At 48.7% G+C, this 21,673-nt stretch overlaps 1 protein-coding gene across 1 annotated transcript in view; it reads right to left on the reverse strand.

Moving 5' to 3' along the window:
* The window catches only part of MYH7 (myosin heavy chain 7), an 80,802-nt gene that overhangs the window by 42,338 nt on the left and 16,791 nt on the right, over positions 1-21,673 (reverse strand). The window contains exons 11-17 of the mRNA XM_081968902.1: positions 18,430-18,533; positions 15,398-15,536; positions 12,445-12,563; positions 10,551-10,700; positions 8,337-8,507; positions 2,574-2,883; positions 136-209 (exon numbers count right to left, since the gene is read on the reverse strand). Of these exons, the coding sequence (XP_081825028.1) occupies positions 136-209; positions 2,574-2,883; positions 8,337-8,507; positions 10,551-10,700; positions 12,445-12,563; positions 15,398-15,536; positions 18,430-18,533 (1,067 nt within the window). The remainder of the gene's footprint in view (positions 1-135; positions 210-2,573; positions 2,884-8,336; positions 8,508-10,550; positions 10,701-12,444; positions 12,564-15,397; positions 15,537-18,429; positions 18,534-21,673) is intronic.

The following is a 21,673-nucleotide window of genomic DNA, read 5'->3' on the forward strand; positions in this document are numbered from 1 at the left end:
CCCAAACTCGAGATCAGACGAGGCCTCGGATGGACGGCGACCGTCCAGAAGGAAGAGGGAATCATCCAAGGGAGAGGACCCCTCCGCGGAAGGTCCCTGACGGCCCCCTCCCACCAAGGGTTGGGCTCTCCTTACCCTGTGCAAGGCCGACACCGTCTGGAAGGAAGAGCCCTTCTTCTTATGAGTCCCCTTCCCCTTGGACTCCAACGCTGCCGAAGGGAGGAGAGAAAGATGGATGAAAAGCAGCCTCTCCTTCCTTCCCTCTCCCGCTCTCTCCTCCCCTCACCCTCCTTCTCCTCCCCTCACCCTCCCTCCTCTTCTCTCCCTCTCCCGCTCTCTCCTCCCCTCCCTCTCCTTCCCTCCTCTCCCTCTCCTTCCCTCTCCCTCTCCTTCCCTCCCTCTCCTCCTCCCTCCCTCCTCTCCTCCCTCTCCCGCTCTCTCCTCCCCTCACCCTCCTCCTCTTCTCTCCCTCTCCCGCTCTCCTCCTCCCCTCCCTCTCCTTCCCTCCCTCTCCCGCTCTCTCCTCCCCTCACCCTCCTTCTCCTCCCTCACCCTCCCTCCTCTTCTCTCCCTCTCCCTCTCTCCTCTCCTCCCTCCTCTCTTCCCTCCCTCTCCCTCTCCTTCCCTCCCTCCTCCCCCTCTCTCCTCCCCTCACCCTCCCTCCTCTCTCTCCCTCTCCTCCTCCCTCCCTCTCCTCCCTCCCCTCCCCTCTCTCCCTCCCCTCCCCTCCTTCTCCTCCCCTCACCCTCCCTCCTCTTCTCTCCCTCTCCCGCTCTCTCCTCCCCTCCCTCTCCTTCCCTCCCTCTCCCTCTCCTTCCTCCCTCTCCCGCTCTCTCCTCCCCTCACCCTCCCTCCTCTTCTCTCCCTCTCCCGCTCTCTCCTCCCCTCCCTCTCCTTCCCTCCCTCTCCTGCTCTCTCCTCCCCTCACCCTCCTTCTCCTCCCCTCACCCTCCCTCCTCTTCTCTCCCTCTCCCGCTCTCTCCTCCCCTCCCTCTCCTTCCCTCCCTCTCCTGCTCTCTCCTCCCCTCACCCTCCTTCTCCTCCCCTCACCCTCCCTCCTCTTCTCTCCCTCTCCCGCTCTCTCTCCTCCCCTCCCTCTCCTTCCCTCCCTCTCCCTCTCCTTCCCTCCCTCTCCCACTCTCTCCTCCCCTCACCCTCCCTCCTCTTCTCTCCCTCTCCCGCTCTCTCCTCCCCTCCCTCTCCTTCCCTCCCTCTCCCTCTCCTTCCCTCCCTCTCCCCGCGCTCTCCTCCCCTCACCCTCCCTCCTCTTCTCTCCCTCTCCCGCTCTCTCCTCCCCTCCCTCCCTCCCTCTCCCGCTCTCTCCTCCCCTCACCCTCCTTCTCCTCCCCTCACCCTCCCTCCTCTTCTCTCCCTCTCCCGCTCTCTCCTCCCCTCCCCTCCTCCCTCCTCCCTCTCCTCCCTCCCTCTCCCGCTCTCTCCTCCCCTCACCCTCCTTCTCCTCCCCTCACCCTCCCTCCTCTTCTCTCCCTCTCCCGCTCTCTCCTCCCCTCCCTCTCCTTCCCTCCCTCTCCCTCTCCTTCCCTCCCTCTCCCGCTCTCTCCTCCCCTCACCCTCCTTCTCCTCCCCTCACCCTCCCTCCTCTTCTCTCCCTCTCCCGCTCTCTCCTCCCCTCCCTCTCCTTCCCTCCCTCTCCCGCTCTCTCCTCCCCTCACCCTCCCTCTCCTTCCCTCCCTCTTCCTCCCACCTTCTCTTCCTCTCTCCCTCCCTCTACCCCTCCTTCTCTCCCTTTCCCTCCCTCCCTCTCCTCCTCTCTCTCTCTCCCTTTCTCCCTCTCCCTCCTCTCTCCCCCTCTCTCCCTTCCCCTCCCTCACTCCCTCTCTCTCCCCCTCTCCCCCTTCCTCCCTCCCTGTCTTCCTCTTCCTCTCTCTCTCCTTTTCCCCCTCCCACTCCCTTCTTCCCTCTCTCCCTATCCCTCCTTCTCTCTCCCACCCCCTCTTCCTCTCTGTCTCCCTTCCCCTCCCTCTCACTCTCACTCTCTCTCTCACCCTCCCTCCCACCCTCTCTTCCTCTTCCTCTCTCTCTCTCCTTTCCCCCTTTCCCCTCCCTCTCCCTTCTTCCCCCTCTCCCTCCCACCCTCTCTTCCTCTCTCTCTCTCTCCCTTTCTCTCCCTTCCCCTCCCTCTCCCTCTCCCTACCTCTCCATCCCTCCCTCTCTTCCTCTCTCTCCCCCTCTCCCTCTCTTCCTCTTCCTCTCTCTCTCCTTTTCCCCTTCCCCTCCTTCTCCCCTCTCTCCCTTTCCCTACCTCTCCCTCCCACCCTCTCTTCCTCTCTCTCTCTCTCCTTCTCTCCCTTCTCCTCCCTCTCTCCCTCTTCCTCCCTCTCCATCCCACCCTCTCTTCCTCTCTCTCTCATCTGTCCACCCCACGTTCCATACAGTCACGCTTGGCTTCCTTTCTCCCTACCTGGAAGGCTGAGGAGCGAAGACGAGTCCTTCCGCTCCTAGCCTTCAATCTCGTAGACCAGAAGGTTGGTTTGAAGGCATCGGGGGCCTCCTCTCTTATCTCCGGCCTCCTCCCCACCCATCCCCTCCACCGCACACCCATTTTCCCTTACGTGCGTCCGCTCCGGCGTAGTTGGCAAAGAGATTGGCCAGGAGCTTCATGGCTGACTTCTGGTAGAGGCCGACCACGGTCTCGTTGAGGGGGTCCTTGTTTTTCTGGAGCCACCCGTTGATGTTGTAGTCCACCGTGCCGGCATAGTGGACCAGGGCGAAGTGGGCCTCGGGTTTGCCCTTGATGACTCGCGCTTTGCCGAAGTTGGCCGACTTGCCCAGGTGGTTGTCGTAGAGTTTGGCCTTGAAGGTCATGTCGCTGGCCTTGGGGAACATGCATTCCTCTTCCAAGATGGACATGATGCCCATGGGCTGGAGGAAGGAAAACCAAGGAGTTACAACGCCCTTCGGGATCTCGCCGCGGGTTAACAAGAGGGGCAGCCTCGAGATCGCGGAGGTCGTGGATCTTGAAATATTGAAAAGGCAGAATATTATATTTCCCCTGGATCAGAAATGGGGAAATATATATATATATTTAAGGGCAGGAAGCAGACTCCCTCTTAATAGCCCCCACCTTGGTTATGGGCGTGGCCTAGTCGACTTTACATAGCAAAGGTGGGATTCGCCTTCCGCAGAAACTTGGCCCCTGGGAATTCAACCCAACTTGGACTCAAAACACAGTCTAGAGAGTTGCCTCCGCATTTCCCCCCCCCCCATGGGAGTCTGACAACCAATCAGAATACATTTCTTGACACAGGAACAGGAAACAGAGAGGTGGGTGAGGCCGAACGGAGAATATTTTTTTAAGGAAAACCCAGCGCGCTCCTTCTTTTCATTCTTTCCTTCTTCGCCCAACATCTGGAAGTGTGGGATTCCCCCTTTTCTGGTTCAGGAGCTCAAGCCGCGTGGTCCTGTCCGCCGTTAAAACCATCTTTCCAAGCGGCCTCCGTGTTTCCAGTCTCTTTCCCCCCCCCTTGGAGCTGAACCCAGAAGGACATTTCTCCCAACGGTAGGAGAGCGGCAAAGGGGACCTTGGAGGTCTTCTAGTCTGACCCCCTACTCGAGCAGGAGACCGTAGACCGTTTAGGACAAATCGCTGTCTGATCTTTTCTTTTAAAGATGAAGCGCCCACAACTTCTGGAGGCAACTTCTGTTCCACGGGTTAATTGTTCTCAGGAAATTACATTGGAAGAGTTAGCACCGTTTTATAATACAAAAAGGTTGTGGAGACTCTAGAAAGAGTGCAGAGAAGAGCAACAAAGAGGATTAGGGGATTGGAGGCTAAAACATAGGAAGAACGGTTGCAGGAACTGGGTCAGTGGTGGGTTCCTGCTGGATCGCACCGGATCGCGCGCGCTCCCTTTCAGCGCTCCACCTGGCTTGCGCGCTCCCTTTCAGCGTTCCACCTGGCTTGCGCGCTCCCTTTCAGCGCTCCACCTGGCTCTCGCGCTCCCTTCCGGCGCTGAAACCGGAAGTACAGTCTTGCCCCGCCCCTGGCGAAGCAACGACGCCTGCCTGCGCTCCACCAGCTCGGCTGGAAACGGAGATGTTTCCTCAGCGGAGCGGAGCGCCTGAAAAGACTTTTCAGGCGCTCCGCTCTGCTGAGGAAACATCTCCGTTCCCAGCCGAGCTGGTGGAGCGCAGGCAGGCGTCGTTGCTTCGCCAGGGCCGGGCAAAACTGTACTTCCGGTTTCAGCGCCGGAGGGGAGCGCGAGAGCCAGGTGGAGCGCTGAAAGGGAGCGCGCAAGCCAGGTGGAGCGCTGAAAGGGAGCGCGCAAGCCAGGTGGAGCGCTGAAAGGGAGCGCGCAAGCCAGGTGGAGCGCTGAAAGGGAGCGCGCGCGATCCGGTGCGATCCAGCAGGAACCCACCACTGAACTGGGTATGTTTAGCTTAAGAGAAAGAAGGACTACGGGAGACATGATAGCATTGTTCCAATATCTCAGGGGTTGCCACAAAGAAGAGGGAGTCAAACTATTCTCCAAGGCATCTGTGGGTAGAACAAGAAGCAATGGGTGGAAACTAATCAAGGAGAGAAGCAACTTAGAACTGAGGAGAAATTTCCTGACAGTTAGAACAATCAATCAGTGGAACAGAAGTTGCCTCCAGAAGTTGTGAATGCCCCAACACTGGAAGTCTTGAAGAAGATGTTGGATAGCCATTTGTCTGGAACGGTGTAGGGTTTCCTGCCTAGGCAGGGGGTTGGACTAGAAGACCTCCAAGGTCCCTTCCAACTCTACTATTGTATTGTATTGTAATTTAATAGAAAGAAGGACTAGGGGAGACATGACAGCAATCTTCCAATATCTCAGGGGTTGCCACAAAGAAGAGGGAGTCAAACTCTTCTCCAAGGCACCTGAGGGTAGAACAAGAAGCAATGGGTGGAAACTAATCTTGATTGTACTCCTCTATTGATGCAATTTAGGATTGCATTGGCATTTTTGGCTGAAGCCACATACCCTTATATTTAACTGATCATCCATTAAGACGCCAAGATCTTTTAGAATAGAATAGCGTAGAATAAAAGAACAGAGTTGGAAGGGACCTTGGAGGTCTTCTAGTCCAACCCTAGAATTTCTCTGAGGAGAAATTTCCTGACAGGGAGAGCAATTCATCAGGGGAACAGAAGTTGCCTCCAGAAGTTGTGAATGCCCCAACACTGGAAGTCTTTAAGAAGATGTTGGATAGCCATTTGTCTGGAACGGTATAGGGTTTCCTGCCTAGGCAGGGGGTTGGACTAGAAGACCTCCAAGGTCCCTTCCAACTCTAGTATTGTATTGTATTGTATTGTAACCATCTATCTGAAATGGTGTAGGGTTTCCTACCTAGGCAGGGGGTTGGACTAGAAGACCTCCAAGGTCCCTTCCAACTCTAGTATTGTATTGTATTGTATTGTAACCATCTATCTGAAATGGTGTAGGGTTTCCTACCTAGGCAGGGGGTTGGACTAGAAGACCTCCAAGGTCCCTTCCAACTCTAGTATTGTATTGTATTGTATTGTAACCATCTATCTGAAATGGTGTAGGGTTTCCTACCTAGGCAGGGGGTTGGACTAGAAGACCTCCAAGGTCCCTTCCAACTCTAGTATTGTATTGTATTGTATTGTAACCATCTATCTGAAATGGTGTAGGGTTTCTTACCTAGGCAGGGGGTTGGACTAGAAGACCTCCAAGGTCCCTTCCAACTCTAGTATTGTATTGTATTGTATTGTAACCATCTATCTGAAATGGTGTAGGGTTTCCTACCTAAGCAGGGGGTTGGACTAGAAGACCTCCAAGGTCCCTTCCAACTCTAGTATTGTATTGTATTGTATTGTAACCATCTATCTGAAATGGTGTAGGGTTTCCTACCTAGGCAGGGGGTTGGACTAGAAGACCTCCAAGGTCCCTTCCAACTCTAGTATTGTATTGTATTGTATTGTAACCATCTATCTGAAATGGTGTAGGGTTTCCTACCTAGGCAGGGGGTTGGACTAGAAGACCTCCAAGGTCCCTTCCAACTCTACTATTGTATTGTATTGTATTGTAACCATCTATCTGAAATGGTGTAGGGTTTCCTACCTAGGCAGGGGGTTGGACTAGAAGACCTCCAAGGTCCCTTCCAACTCTACTATTGTATTGTATTGTATTGTAACCATCTATCTGAAATGGTGTAGGGTTTCCTACCTAGGCAGGGGGTTGGACTAGAAGACCTCCAAGGTCCCTTCCAACTCTAGTATTGTATTGTATTGTATTGTAACCATCTATCTGAAATGGTGTAGGGTTTCCTACCTAGGCAGGGGGTTGGACTAGAAGACCTCCAAGGTCCCTTCCAACTCTACTATTGTATTGTATTGTATTGTAACCATCTATCTGAAATGGTGTAGGGTTTCCTACCTAGGCAGGGGGTTGGACTAGAAGACCTCCAAGGTCCCTTCCAACTCTACTATTGTATTGTATTGTATTGTATTGTAACCATCTATCTGAAATGGTGTAGGGTTTCCTACCTAGGCAGGGGGTTGGACTAGAAGACCTCCAAGGTCCCTTCCAACTCTAGTATTGTATTGTATTGTATTGTAACCATCTATCTGAAATGGTGTAGGGTTTCCTACCTAGGCAGGGGGTTGGACTAGAAGACCTCCAAGGTCCCTTCCAACTCTACTATTGTATTGTATTGTATTGTAACCATCTATCTGAAATGGTGTAGGGTTTCCTACCTAGGCAGGGGGTTGGACTAGAAGACCTCCAAGGTCCCTTCCAACTCTAGTATTGTATTGTATTGTATTGTAACCATCTATCTGAAATGGTGTAGGGTTTCCTACCTAGGCAGGGGGTTGGACTAGAAGACCTCCAAGGTCCCTTCCAACTCTAGTATTGTATTGTATTGTATTGTAACCATCTATCTGAAATGGTGTAGGGTTTCCTACCTAGGCAGGGGGTTGGACTAGAAGACCTCCAAGGTCCCTTCCAACTCTACTATTGTATTGTATTGTATTGTAACCATCTATCTGAAATGGTGTAGGGTTTCCTACCTAGGCAGGGGGTTGGACTAGAAGACCTCCAAGGTCCCTTCCAACTCTACTATTGTATTGTATTGTATTGTAACCATCTATCTGAAATGGTGTAGGGTTTCCTACCTAGGCAGGGGGTTGGACTAGAAGACCTCCAAGGTCCCTTCCAACTCTAGTATTGTATTGTATTGTATTGTAACCATCTATCTGAAATGGTGTAGGGTTTCCTACCTAGGCAGGGGGTTGGACTAGAAGACCTCCAAGGTCCCTTCCAACTCTACTATTGTATTGTATTGTATTGTAACCATCTATCTGAAATGGTGTAGGGTTTCCTACCTAGGCAGGGGGTTGGACTAGAAGACCTCCAAGGTCCCTTCCAACTCTAGTATTGTATTGTATTGTATTGTAACCATCTATCTGAAATGGTGTAGGGTTTCCTACCTAGGCAGGGGGTTGGACTAGAAGACCTCCAAGGTCCCTTCCAACTCTAGTATTGTATTGTATTGTATTGTAACCATCTATCTGAAATGGTGTAGGGTTTCCTACCTAGGCAGGGGGTTGGACTAGAAGACCTCCAAGGTCCCTTCCAACTCTAGTATTGTATTGTATTGTATTGTAACCATCTATCTGAAATGGTGTAGGGTTTCCTACCTAGGCAGGGGGTTGGACTAGAAGACCTCCAAGGTCCCTTCCAACTCTAGTATTGTATTGTATTGTATTGTAACCATCTATCTGAAATGGTGTAGGGTTTCCTACCTAGGCAGGGGGTTGGACTAGAAGACCTCCAAGGTCCCTTCCAACTCTAGTATTGTATTGTATTGTAACCATCTATCTGAAATGGTGTAGGGTTTCCTACCTAGGCAGGGGGTTGGACTAGAAGACCTCCAAGGTCCCTTCCAACTCTAGTATTGTATTGTATTGTATTGTAACCATCTATCTGAAATGGTGTAGGGTTTCCTACCTAGGCAGGGGGTTGGACTAGAAGACCTCCAAGGTCCCTTCCAACTCTAGTATTGTATTGTATTGTATTGTAACCATCTATCTGAAATGGTGTAGGGTTTCCTACCTAGGCAGGGGGTTGGACTAGAAGACCTCCAAGGTCCCTTCCAACTCTAGTATTGTATTGTATTGTATTGTAACCATCTAGGCAGGGGGTTGGACTAGAAGACCTCCAAGGTCCCTTCCAACTCTAGTATTGTATTGTATTGTATTGTAACCATCTATCTGAAATGGTGTAGGGTTTCCTACCTAGGCAGGGGGTTGGACTAGAAGACCTCCAAGGTCCCTTCCGACTCTGCTATTGTGTTATATTGTCTAACAATGGAGAAGAGGGAGGTACCTTCTCAATCAGGTCAATGCAGGCCTGGAGGTCCATGCCGAAGTCAATGAAGATCCATTCGATGCCCTCCTTCTTGTACTCCTCTTGTTCCAGCACAAACATATGATGGTTGAAGAACTGCTGCAGCTTCTCGTTGGTGAAGTTGATGCAGAGCTGCTCAAAGCTGTTGAACTGGGAGGGAGGGAGGGGGGAGGGAAAGGAAATCAGCCTTCCTGGAGGAGGAGGAGGAGGAGGAGGGGCATTTCTGGAAGATTAGGCTTTTTCAGTAGGGACCACCACCCCCCTCCCCGGTCGGTTAAGTCGGGGGTCAACCCACATGCGGCTCTGGAGCCACATGTGGCTCTTTCATCCCTCTTCTCTGGCTCCCTGTAGCCGGTCGGTCGGCTCCACAATTAGGACAGGTAGAGGCCAAAGGATGCCTTGCTAGGAGGAGACTCTATGGTGGGGGGAGCAGACTTCCACTCGACTCCAGAATTGAAGGGGGGGGGCTTCCGGATAGGACCTTTGGGGCTCTTTGAGTGTTTAAGGTTGCTGACCCCCTGGGTTTAAGTCAAAGCTCCTGAAAATTAGTTCAACCTCTATTGGCCGTGGGTGAGCAGGTGAGGGGGTGGATGCGTGGATGTGGAAGGGAGGGGAGAGAGGAAGAGTGCGTGGGTGGATGCATGGGTGGATAGAGGGGTGTGAATGGATGGAAAAATGGGTGGGTGAGAAGGAGGGAGGGAGGGAGGAAGAAAGGAAGCAAGGAAGGAAGGAAGGAAGGAAGGAAGGAAGGAAGGAAGGAAGGAAGGAAGGAAGGAAGGAAGGAAGGAAGGAAGGAAGGAAGGAAAATTGATGGCTAAATAGGTAGGTGGAAGGAAGGAAGGAACGGTAGAAGAAAAGAAGGGTGGAACGGAGGAGGGAGGGAGGGAAGGAAGGAAGGGTAGAAGGGATGGAGTGAATGAGGAAGGAAGGGAGGGTAGAAGGGATGGAGTGAAGGAGGAAGAAAGGGAGGAAGACAGGATAGATGGATAGGTGGGTGGATGGATGGAAGGAAGGAATGGTAGAAGAAAAGGAGGATGGAACAGAGAAGGGAGAGAGGGAGGAAAAGAAGGAAGGAAGAAATGGGATAGATGGGTAGGTGGGTGGAAGGAAGGAAGAAACAGTGAAAGGAAAGAAGGGAGGAACAGAGGGAAGGAGAGAGGGAGAAAAGGAAGGAAGAAAGACAGAAATGGGATAGGTGGATAGGTGGGTGGAAGGAAGGAAGGAACAGTGGAAGGGAAGAAGGGAGTAACAGAGGGGAGGAGAGAGGGAAAAAAGCAAAGAAGACAGAAATAGAATAGGATATGTTGGTGGAAGGAAGAAAGGAAGGAACAGTAGAAGGAAAGAAGGGTTGAATAGAGGGAAGGAGAGAGGGAGGGAAGGAAGGAAGAGAAAGGAAGGAAGACAGAAATTGGATAGGATGGGCGGCTGGAAGGAAGGAAGGAAGGAAGGAAGGAAGGAAGGAAGGAAGGAAGGAAGGAAGGAAGGAAAGGTAGAAGAAAAGAAGGGTTGAATAGAGGGAAGAAGAGAGGGAGGAAAGGAAGGAAGGAAGGAAGGAAGGAAGGAAGGAAGGAAGGAAGGAAGGAAAGGTAGAAGAAAAGAAGGGTTGAATAGAGGGAAGAAGAGAGGGAGGAAAGGAAGGAAGGAAGGAAGGAAGGAAGGAAGGAAGGAAGGAAGGAAGGAAGGAAGGAAGGAAGGAAGGAAAGGTAGAAGAAAAGAAGGGTTGAAGAGAGGGAAGAAGAGAGGGAGGAAAAGAAGGAAGAAGGGAAGGAAGACAGAAATAGGATAGATGGATCAGTGGGTGGAAGGACCGAATAGTAGAAGGAAAGAAGAGTGGAAGGGAAGGAGGGAGGGTGGATGGATGGGTATATGCAGGCAGGCAGGGAGGGAGGGAGGGAGGGATGAATTGAGAGAGAGAGGTGGATGGGTTGGTGGATGGATCTGGTAAAACCTGAACAAGATGGCTCGAGGGCCAAAAACCATCCTGACCATTTCTAACTGAAATCAAGATGGTCTCTCCCTCCCTCCCTCCCTCCCTCCATCCATCCCTCCATCCCTCCATCCCTCCATCCTCTATCTCAACTCTACCCAGTGGTTGCCTGTCAAATCCTGAGGACACTTGGGAGAAGCAACTGGGGGAAGGCCGATCTCCCCAATGAAGAAGCCAAAGCCCTGACTGGAGAAAGAATTACTCACGTCAAAGATCTCAAAGCCAGCAATATCCAACACCCCAATGAAATACTGTCGGGGAAGCTTGGTTTCCAGCGTGGTGTTGATTCTCATAACCATCCAGACAAACATCCTCTCGTAGACAGCCTTGGCCAGAGCCCCAGTGGAATAGCACACCTGGGGAGGGAAAGGAAGGGAAGGGAAGGGGAGGGAAGGGGGGGAGGAAGCTTCTTCCCCGCCTACGTTTCCCCAACAAAGCTCAGGAGGAGGACTGGACTGGACTATATAGAAGGTAGAAGAGAAGACTAGAAAAGAAGAGACTAGGCTAGAAGATAGAATATGGAACAGAAGAATAGAATAGAATATAGAATATAGACCAGAACAGAAAATAATAAAATAAAATAAAGAATAAAATAAAATAAAATATGGAATGGGAATAGAATGGAATGGAATAGAATAGAATATAAACTAAACTAAACTAAACTAAACTAAACTAAAATAAAATAAAATAAAATAATAAACTAAAATAAACTAAAATATGGAATGGAATGGGAATAGAATAGAATATAAACTAAACTAAACTAAACTAAACTAAACTAAACTAAACTAAACTAAACTAAACTAAACTAAACTAATCATCCTGGTTGCTCTTCGCCATCAGATACGCCGACTTGTCAGCTTCTGCAAGAGCCATGGAGTCCTTGGGAGAAGGGCGGCATATAAATCTAATAAATCCAATCCAAATCCAAAATAATAAAATAAAATAATAAAATAAAATAAAATAAAATGAAATGAAATGAAATAAAATGAAATAAAATGAAATAAAATGAAATAAAATGAAATAAAATGAAATAAAATAATAAAATAAAATAAAATAAGATAAACTAAACTAATAAACTAAAATAAAATAATAAAATCATAAAATAAAAAAATAAACTAAACTAATAAACTAATAAACTAAAACTAATAAACTAATAAACTAATAAACTAATGAACTAATGAACTAATGAACTAATGAACTAATGAACTAATGAACTAATGAACTAATAAACTAATAAACTAATAAACTAATAAAATAATAAAATAATAAAATAATAAAATAATAAAATAATAAAATAATAAAATAATAAAATAATAAAATAATAAAATAATAAAATAATAAAATAATAAAATAATAAAATAATAAAATAATAAAATAAATAATAAAATAATAAAATAATAAAATAATTAATAAAATAAAATAAAATATGGAATGGAATGGAATGGGAATAGAATAGAATAGAATAGAATAGAATAGAATACAGTAAATAGAATGGAATAGAACAGAATATAGAATATAGAATATAGAATATAGAATATAGAATATAGAATATAGAATATAGAATATAGAACATAGAACATAGAATATAGAACAAAAGACTAGACTAGACTAGAATACAGAATACAAAATGTAGAATAGAATTATAGAATAGAATAATAGAACAGAATAGAATATAGAGAATAGAATATAAAATAGAATAGAATAGAATTAGAGTAGAATAGAATAGAATATAAAATAAAAGAATAGACTAGAAAAGAATAGACTAGAATACAGAATATAGAATAGAATAATATAGAATAGAATAATAGAATAGAGTAGAATATAGAGGAAGATTAGAATTAGAATTAGAGTAGAACAGAACAGGAATACTTTATTGGCCGAGTGTGATTAGACACCCAAGGAATTTGAATTAGACGGAGACAATCTGAGTCTGCTTGGGGTACCTGGGCATGAAAACATCTCACCCCCTTAAAAAAAGTAATCCATAGAAATGATACGCCCACCTTGAGTTTGCATGTGAAAAGTGGGTTCTCCTTATTTTCTTTTTCTTTTGAGAGCTGGTCTTTTTTTCCTCCGTGGGCAGGTGGGGTTCTTTCTTACCTGTTGGACATTTTGCCCTTTGGTGACGTACTCGTTCCCCACTTTAACCCTCGGGTGGCAAAGCCCCTTCAGCAGGTCTGCGGAGTTGAGGGCCATCAGATACGCCGACTTGTCAGCTTCTGCAAGAGCCATGGAAAGGTGTCACTCAAAGGCCGTCTCTTGGCTTAGGCCAGGGGTGTCCAAACCTGGGAACTTTAAGACTTGTGGACTTCAACTCCCAGAATTCCACAGCCAGGGCTGGCTGGGGAATTCTGGGAGTTGAAGTCCACAAGTCTTAAAGTTCCCAAGTTTGGACACCCCCGGCTTAGGTGATTGGGTAGACAGGTTGGAAAAGGACTCAAGTGATGGACGGCCAACTTGATCTAGCGAAGGACCCAATCCGTACAACGTGCTTTTCGGGCAGAAAATGGGCATGCTGCTAGCCAGGTCCAGTCCCTGCAACCGTTCGTCGTACGTTTGAGCCTCCAGTCCCCTCATCATCCTGGCTGCTCTTCTCTCCACTCTTTCACAGGGTCTCAACATCTCTTTTTATAGGGTGGTGACCAAAACTGGATGCATTGTTCCAGGCGTGGTCTTACTAAGGCCGTGATAGCGAACGTATGGCATGGGTACCACAGGCGGCAGGCGGAGTCATATCGGTGGGCACATGAGCTCAGCTACGGCGCACGCAGCTGATTTTCGGGCCTTCTGGGCCACGGGTGAAATCCAGCAGGTTCTGACAGGTTCTGGAGAACCGGTAGCGGACATTTTGAGTAGTTCAGAGAAGCGGCAAATGCCACCTCTTGCTGGCCCCAGAGTGGGGTGGGAATGGCAATTTTGCAGTATCCTTCCCCTGCCACGCCCACCAAGCCACACCCACCAAGCCACACCACGCCCACAGAACCGGTAGTAAAAAAATTTGAATTTTACCACTGTTCTGGGCTCACCAGAAGTCCGGAAACAGTTTCTTTTCGGATTCCGGGAGGTGAGGAAGGCCATTTTTGCCCTCTCCAGATTCCTAGAAAGGCTCTGGATCCTGGGGAGGGTGAAAAACAGGCCTTCACGTCCAACCCAAAGTTGGAAAATGGGCCATTTCCGGCTTCAAGATGGCCTCCAGGGGGTGGGGAAGGCTGCTTTTGTCCTCCCCAAGCTCCTAGAGAGACTCTGTAGCCTAGGGAGAGCGCAAACTAGGCCTTCCGGTCCCACCGGAAGTCAGTAAAGGCACCGTTTCCGGGCTCCAGAGTGCCTCCAGGGGGTGGGGAAAGCCGTTTTCGCCCTCCCCAGGTTCCTAGAAAGGCCTTGGAGCTTGGGGAGAGTAACAAACGGATTTTGTGGTCCGACCAGAAGTCGGCAAATGGGCCATTTCCAGCATCCGGAGGAGCTCCGGAGGGGGGGAGGGAAAGCCACTTTCTCCCTCCCTAGCTTCTAGAAAGACTCTGGAGCCTGGAGAGAGTGAAAAATGGGACTTCCGGTCTGACCGGAAGTTGGCAAATGAGCTGTTTCCGGCATCCGGAGGACCTTGGGCAGGGGTGGGGAGGCCATTTTCACAGTCCCTAGGCTCCCAGAAAGGCTCTGGAGCCTGGGAAGGGCAAAAAATAGACTTATTGGTCTGACCGGAAGTCAGCAAAGGGGCCATTTCTGGCCATTGGAGGTCCTCAAGAGAGTGGGGAAGGCCGTTTTTGCCCTCCCTAGCTCCTAGAAAGGCTCTGGAGCCTGGGGAGAGCGAAAAACGGACTTTCTGGTCCGATTGTGTGCCCAAAGTGGGGGAGCGCAGGGGGTACGCATGCGCAGGGGGCGGGTGCATACAATTATGGTACGGGCGCACGACCCCATGCGCTCCCCCTGCTTTTGCCAAGCGATGGCAAAAAGGTTAGCCATCACTGCGCTTTATCGAACGGTATATTTATTTTTATAGTGTGGTGACCAAAACTGGATGCAGTACTCTAGGTGTGGCCTTACTAAGGCTTTATAGAGTGGTATTAGTACCTCCCTTGATTGTATCCCTCTGTTAATGCAACTGAGGATTGCATTGGCTTTTTTGGCTGCCGCCGCACACTGCTGGCTCCTATTTAACTGGTTGCCCACTAAGACTCCGAGATCCCTCTCCCAGTTCATCTACCCATCTTCAAGTCCCCAAGATTGAGAAACACTGCTTGAGGGATCCCTGGGATCTTGGATGAGGAATGGGGGATGGAGAAGAGGATGAGAAACGATGGATGGAAACTAATCAAGGAGAGAACCAACCTAGAACGAAGCAGAAATTTCCTGCCCGTTCGTATTTATGACGGTTACAGTTTCCCGGGGTCACGTAATCCCCCTTTGCAACCTTCGGACAAGCAAAGTCAACGGGGAAGTCAGATTCGCTGAATGATCATCCTATTCGCTTAACAACGCCGGTAATGAAGGCTGTAAAAGGAGACGCCACTCACTTAACAACGGTCTTGCTTATCAAGGGATGACTGAGGCCCATTGGTGGCTGTAAGTCGAGGGTCACCTGTATCCTTTTAATAATTTTATCCTTAACTGTGTATGAATAAGTAAAGGTAAAGATTCCCCTTGCACATATGTGCTACTCGTTCCTGACTCTAGAGGGTGGTGCTCATCTCCGTTTCAAAGCCAGCGCTGTCTGAAGACGCCTCCGTGGTCGTGTGGCCGGCATGACTCAACGCCGAAGGTGCAAGGAACACTGTTACCATCCCACCAAAGGTGGTGCCTATTTTTCTACTTGCATTTTTTTACGTACTTTCGAACTGCTAGGTTGGCAGAAGCTGGGACAAGTCACGGGAGCTCACTCTGTTACGCGGCGCTGGGGATTCGAACCGCCAAACTGCCAACCTTTCTGATCGACAAGCTCAGTGTCTTAGCCACTGAGCCACCTTGGTGTACGAATAAACCTTGGTAAATTATTATCTCATCATCGTAATTTGGGGGGGTGGGGGGTGGGGGGTGGGGCATGATCATTTCTTCCCCTCACCTTCTGTGCCATCGGGCTCGGCCTGTTCTTCTCGCTGTTTCTGCTTGAATTTCATGTTTCCGAAATGCATGATGGCCCCTGTCAGCTTGTAGATGGAGTTTTTCTCCTCTTGGGTGAACCCTAAGATGTCAAAGGCACTCTGGATTTGGAGGGGGAGAAAAAAACAGGGGATGAGTACCGTATTTTTGGAGTATAAGACGCTTCGAAGTATAAGACGCACCTAGCTTTTGGGGAGGAAAACAAGGGGAAAACATCTGCCTCTGCCTCCCAGCAATTTGCCTCCTTGTAACAAACAGCAAACGGTACCAACAATATACACTGTTTGCGGTGTTACGTTTCAGACTATACTTGTACAGATGCTGTTAAAATTGACGTGGCTTTCCAAGAAGTATACGTTATTCTCTGCTTTTTAAAAGAAGATACAATAGCACTGGGCCTCTTCAGATCAAGCATTTATTTTAAAAAGCTTCTTCATTTTGTTAAGCTGTGTAGAACAATAATAAAGCAGTCTTTAAAAAAACAAATCTCATCATTTGAACATTCTACAGGCATTTATAGTTGTTGACTTACCTCCTTGCAGCAAACAGCCTGATTAGCATAAGGGGGAAAAAATCTGCTTCTGCCTCCCAGCAATTTGCCTCGAGGAGCAAACAGCAAGTTTCACTTTCACTTTAAGCACACACAAAACAGCCCCAGGGAAAGGAGTCCACGAAACAAGGAACACACAATGAGTCAGGAAGAAGGCAGGTGCCTCCTTGATCATCAGCTGTTTCAGGCTGCAGGGATTGCTATAGTCTATTGCAGCCTCCGCAAGCCCCATTTTCCCCGTTTGCTGCAAAGAGGTCAATTGCTGGGAGGCAGAGGCCAAAGGGTGGGGGACGGTGGGTGGGCTGGGCTACTGGGGCTACATTCAGTGTATAGGATTCATCCAAATTTTCACCCTCTTTTAGGGGGGGATAAAGGTGCGCCTTATACTCCGAAAAATACGGTATTAACTCCAAGCTCAACCAAAACAAGCCCACTATTCCAATTCCAACAAATCGATCTCCAATCTCAGATTGCTCAGATATAGCTTGGACTACAAGTCCCATGAGCCTTCATATGGGGAACGTTCGGGGCGCAATGCCGTAGTTTAAACATCTTGAACTAGAGGTGTCATACCTGGGCAACTTGAAGACCTGTTGGACTTCAACTCCCAGAATTCCCCAGCTAGCCACACTGGCTGGGGAATTCTGGGAGTTGAAGTCCACCAGTCTTAAAGGGGCCACCTTTGAGAACCCTGGCCTAAAACGAAGCTCGGCTTGGAATTGGGAGATTGGCTCGGCTGGGGAATTCTGGGAGTCGAAGCCCACAAATCTTCAAGTTGGTGAGTGTCGTGCCCCCTGTCGGAGCCTGAATCTGCGGACGATATATGAGCTGGAGCTAGGGCCGATGCAGATCGAGGGGGCGGCCTCATTGGCTTCAGAGGAATGTGGGGAGGAGCAGGACAAAGCAGCCCAGGGGCCCTCAAGATTGGGATGGCTTGCTAGCAGGGAGGAACGGGAGCAGGATAACCAAGAGAGAGAGAGCAGTGGACATGAGGAGCGATGGAACTCAGGCGATGAGCAAGGACCACCCGCTCCTGATCCAAGAGCACACGGAGAGTGGAGAGAAGGCGAGAACAGCACAGACTGACCTGAGTACTTGGGAGGAAAGCACCCCGCCCCTCTTCACAAGGCACACCTGGGGACTGAGACTTAAGGAGATGCTGTGGGGAGGGGCCTTTTGTCGGGAACAAACGAGTTTGGTGTGCCGGTAGTTGGAGTTGACAGGACTGCTTGCTTCTTTCTTACTGATGAACTCAGTGCCTTCTTCCTGACTCATTGTGTGTTCCTTGTTTTGTGGACTCCTTTCCCTGGGGCTGCTTTGTGTGTGCGTGCGTGTGTTTGTTTGTGCACACACGTGTTTTGCTCTGGGACCTGGTCAGTCTGTGCTGTTCTCGCCTTCTCTCCACTCTCCGTGCTCTTGGATCAGGAGCGGGTGGTCCTTGCTCATCACCTGAGTTCCGTCACTCCTCATGTCCACTGCTCACCCTCGAGCGTTTGGGGGCCGATTTGGAGCGTTAAAGGGGAGTTTGAACTCTCAGCTGGTCGTGTGACCTTCGTGCCTTGTCCCACGTCATCACAACTGAGGTTCTAGGTTCCATAGTCCAAAACATCTGGAGCAAAGAGTGTCCAAACTGAGTAACCTGAAGACCAGGGGACCTCAACTCCCAGAATTCCTCAGCTAGCCACGCTGGATGGAGAATTCTGGGAGTTGGAGTCCACAAATCTTAAGTCTTCAAGTGGCTGAGGTTCAAAGTTCAGCAGTCCAAAACATCTTGAACAAGGAATGTCCAACCTGGGCAACTTGAAGACCTGTGGACTTCCATTCCTATGTCAGGCCTGCAGCCATCTTTTCTTTTGGATCTTTGGCCTGCCACATTTTCTATTATTCTACGATGCATTTTCTATTGTGGGAAAATGGGAGGGGGGATTGTACGGAGTTAAGATGATATGTAGCCATAACAACATTCTTTCTAGAAAGCCAAGGTCATCTTTTGTCTTTGAACCTCTGCACCTGACTGGAACTGGATGGGTGGAAGCTGCCAGAGTGGTAGTGGAAGATTGGACCCTGTGATGGACTTGTGGGGTGGGGGGGGCAAGATCTTGAACTTTCAACTGGGTGGGGAAAACCGGGAAGCTTTCAGATTCGGGTTTTCCCGGATGTGCCAGTCTCTTCATAAATTGGAACTTTCAGCAATCCTTTGCCTCGGATTTAATTTTGGATGCTATTTGGAACCCTGACATCCAAGAATTCCCCAGCTGGATGGAGAATTCTGGGAGCTGAAGTCCACAGATCTTAAGTCTTCCATTTGCCCAGGCTCAGGGTTCAAACCCATGCTGTCTGGGGAATTCTGGGGAGTTGAAGTCCACAGGCCTTCAAGTTGTCAAAGTTGGACACCTCTGATCTTAGAAGCCAAGTTGGAGAACACTTGGGAGAATATTACTCACGTCAGTTGCTAACAATTCCTCAGCATCATCGATGGAGGGCACTGTGGTCTCTCCTTGGGAGATGAAGGCGTAGTCGTAAGGATTGTTGGTGACCAACATCATGTCTGGAAAGAGAAACAAATGGAAGAAGTCAAGCGCTTAGACAAAGAAGTGGTCAATCTTCTCTTCCTAAGTGGTTATTCCCGCCGCCTTGTTCCGTCTTACCAAAATTGGAAGTCTTTCACCGCAACCAATTTGAATGAGTGAAAGGAGACTCAACTCAACTCCTACTAAGTCAAGAAGAAGGAAGCAAAAGAAAGTGGTGCCAAAACATTCCATCTTTCCAGAAGCAGTGTGTCATCTGAGTACAAATAGCAGAGTTGGAAGGGACCTTGGAGGTCTTCTAGTTCAACCCCCTGCCTAGGCAGGAAACCCTATACCGTTTCAGACAGATGGCTATCCAACATCTTCTTCAAGACTTCCAGTGTTGGGGCATTCACAACTTCCGGAGGCAACTTCTGTTCCACTGATTAATTGTTCTAACTGTCAGGAAATTTCTCCTCCGTTCTAAGTTGCTTCTCTCCTTGATTAGTTTCCACCCATTGCTTCTTGTTCTACCCTCAGGTGCCTTGGAGAATAGCTTGACTCCCTCTTCTTTGTGGCAGCTCCTGAGATATTGGAACAATGCTATCATGTCTCCCGTAGTCCTTCTTTCTCTTAAGCTAAACATACCCAGTTCCTGCAACCGTTCTTCATATGTTTTAGTCTCCAGTCCCCTAATCCTCTTTGTTGCTCTTCTCTGCACTCTTTCCAGAGTCTCCACATCTTTTCTACATCGTGGTGACCAAAACTGAATGCCGTATTCCAAGTGTGGCCTTACCAAGGGATTGTAAAGTGGTATTAACCCATCACGTGATCTTGATTCCATCCCTCTGTTGATGCAGCCTAGAACTGGGTTGGCTTTTTTGGCAGCTGCTGCACACGGCTGGCTCCTATTTAAATGGTTGTCCACTAGGACTCCAAGATCCCTTTCACAGTTACTACTACTGAGCAAGGTACCACCTATATTGTACCTGTGCATTTCGTTTTTCTTGCCTAAAGGTAGAACCTGACTCTTTCTCTGCAACCCTCTTCCCTATATTATAATATCTTGAATATTTAGAACCTTATAAAACTCTATATTTCAAGCTATCTTCTAATAAAAATACCATAATAATGTTAAACATCATTATTTTCGTAATATTGGTACCAAGAATTGTCATTTAACTCTTATCTCTATTTTGATACGTTTTCCAGTCTTTGTTTAACCTTCTTTTTCCAATTTCCCTTTTTTCTTCTCTAACCATTGATAGAACACTTCCCATATCATATCATAATCAGCTTGTTCTTTCTCCTTAGTTGTCAATGTTAATCTACTCATTGTCAGGTTTCCAAAAAAAAAAAAAACCCCACCCCAACAAAATAAAACTCTGAGGCTTTATTAGAGATGTCATGTTGGCACATCTGGGAAAACACATCTGGGAAAACCCGAATCTGAAAGCTTCCAAGTTTTCTCACCCAGTTGAACGTTCAAGATCCTGCCCCAACACCCACCAGTCCATCCCATGGTCCAATCCTTCCCTGCCACGAAGGCAGATTCCTCCCATCCGCATCCGGCCAGGTGCGGAGACAAAGAATGACCTTGACTTTCTAAGAAAGAATGCTATTATGGCTACACATCACCCAACTCCCATTTTCCCGCAGGAGAAAGTGTGGCGGGCCTGAAATCCGAAAAGAAAAGATGGCTGGCAGGCCACTCACTTGTTTCTGCGCATTCTAATATTTTCCTAATCACCTTCTCGTCAGTAGGGATCTCTTCACTTTTCCGATATTGTGCAAATACAATTCTAGCTGCAGTTATTCTATGAATAATTAAGCACGTGTTCTCTTTATGTTTCAGATAATATCCCCAGCAGAAATATTTCTGGCTTTAGCTCCATGCATTGTTTTATCACCTTACAATACAATACAATAGTAGAGTTGGAAGGGACCTTGGAGGTCTTCTAGTCCAACCCCCTGCCCAGGCAGGAAACCCTATACCGTTTCAGACAAATGGCTATCCAACATCTTCTTAAAGACTTCCAGTGTTGGGGCATTCACAACTTCTGGAGGCAATTTTGTTCCACTGATTAATTGTTCTAACTGTCAGGAAGTTTCTCCTCAGTTCTAAGTTGCTTCTCTCCTTGATTAGTTTCCACCCATTGCTTCTTGTTCTGTCCTCAGGTGCCTTGGAGAATAGTTTGACTCCCTCTTCTTTGTGGCAGCCCCTGAGATATTGGAAGACTGCTATCATGTCTCCCCTAGTCCTTCTTTCTCTTAAGCTAAACACACCCAGTTCCTGCAACCGTTCTTCATATGTTTTAGTCTCCAGTCCCCTAATCCTCTTTGTTGCTCTTCTCTGCACTCTTTCTAGAGTCTCCCCATCTTTTTTACATCGTGGCGACCAGAACTGAATGCAGTATTCCAAGTGTGGCCTTACCAAGGGATTGTAAAGTGGTATTAACACTTCATGTGATACACCTTTTCCAACCATATCTTTATTTTTGTTCAATATCTCTTTGCTTCTCCACGTGTCCACTACATATGATAGTAAGATCCAGGTATCTTACTATCCCGGTGTTTGGAAGCCGTCGGGGTCTGGATGGGGGACAACAGACTCAAACTCAACCCCTCCAAGACTGAGTGGCTGTGGCTACCGGCACCTCGGTTCAGCCAGTTAATTCCATCACTGGCCATAGGGGGCGAGCAATTGCCCCCTGTGGAACGGGCGCGCAATTTGGGCGTCCTCCTAGATGCCCGGCTGTCAATGGATGATCATGTGGCAGCCGTGGCAAGGGGGGCGTTCCACCAGGTTCGCCTGGTGCGCCAATTGCGCCCCCTTCTGGACCGTGATGCCCTACGCACAGTCACTCATGCGCTGGTGACGTCTCGCCTGGACTACTGTAACGCTCTCTACATGGGGCTTCCCTTGGGACGCGCCCGAAGACTGCAGCTAGTCCAGAACGCAGCCGCGCGGGTAGTCATGGGGAGTACTAGGTACTCCCACGTAACACCTCTCCTGCGCGAGCTGCACTGGCTACCTGTGGTCTTTCGGGTGCGGTTCAAGGTTCTGATTACCATCTTTAAAGCGCTCCATGGCATAGGGCCTAGTTACCTGCGGGATCGCATCCTCCCGCACACATCCCTGCGGCCAATCCGCTCTCACAGGGAGGGCCTTCTCCTGGTG

Source organism: Natrix helvetica, assembly GCF_964273705.1.
Source record: "Natrix helvetica genome assembly, chromosome: W".
NCBI lineage: Eukaryota > Metazoa > Chordata > Lepidosauria > Squamata > Natricidae > Natrix > Natrix helvetica.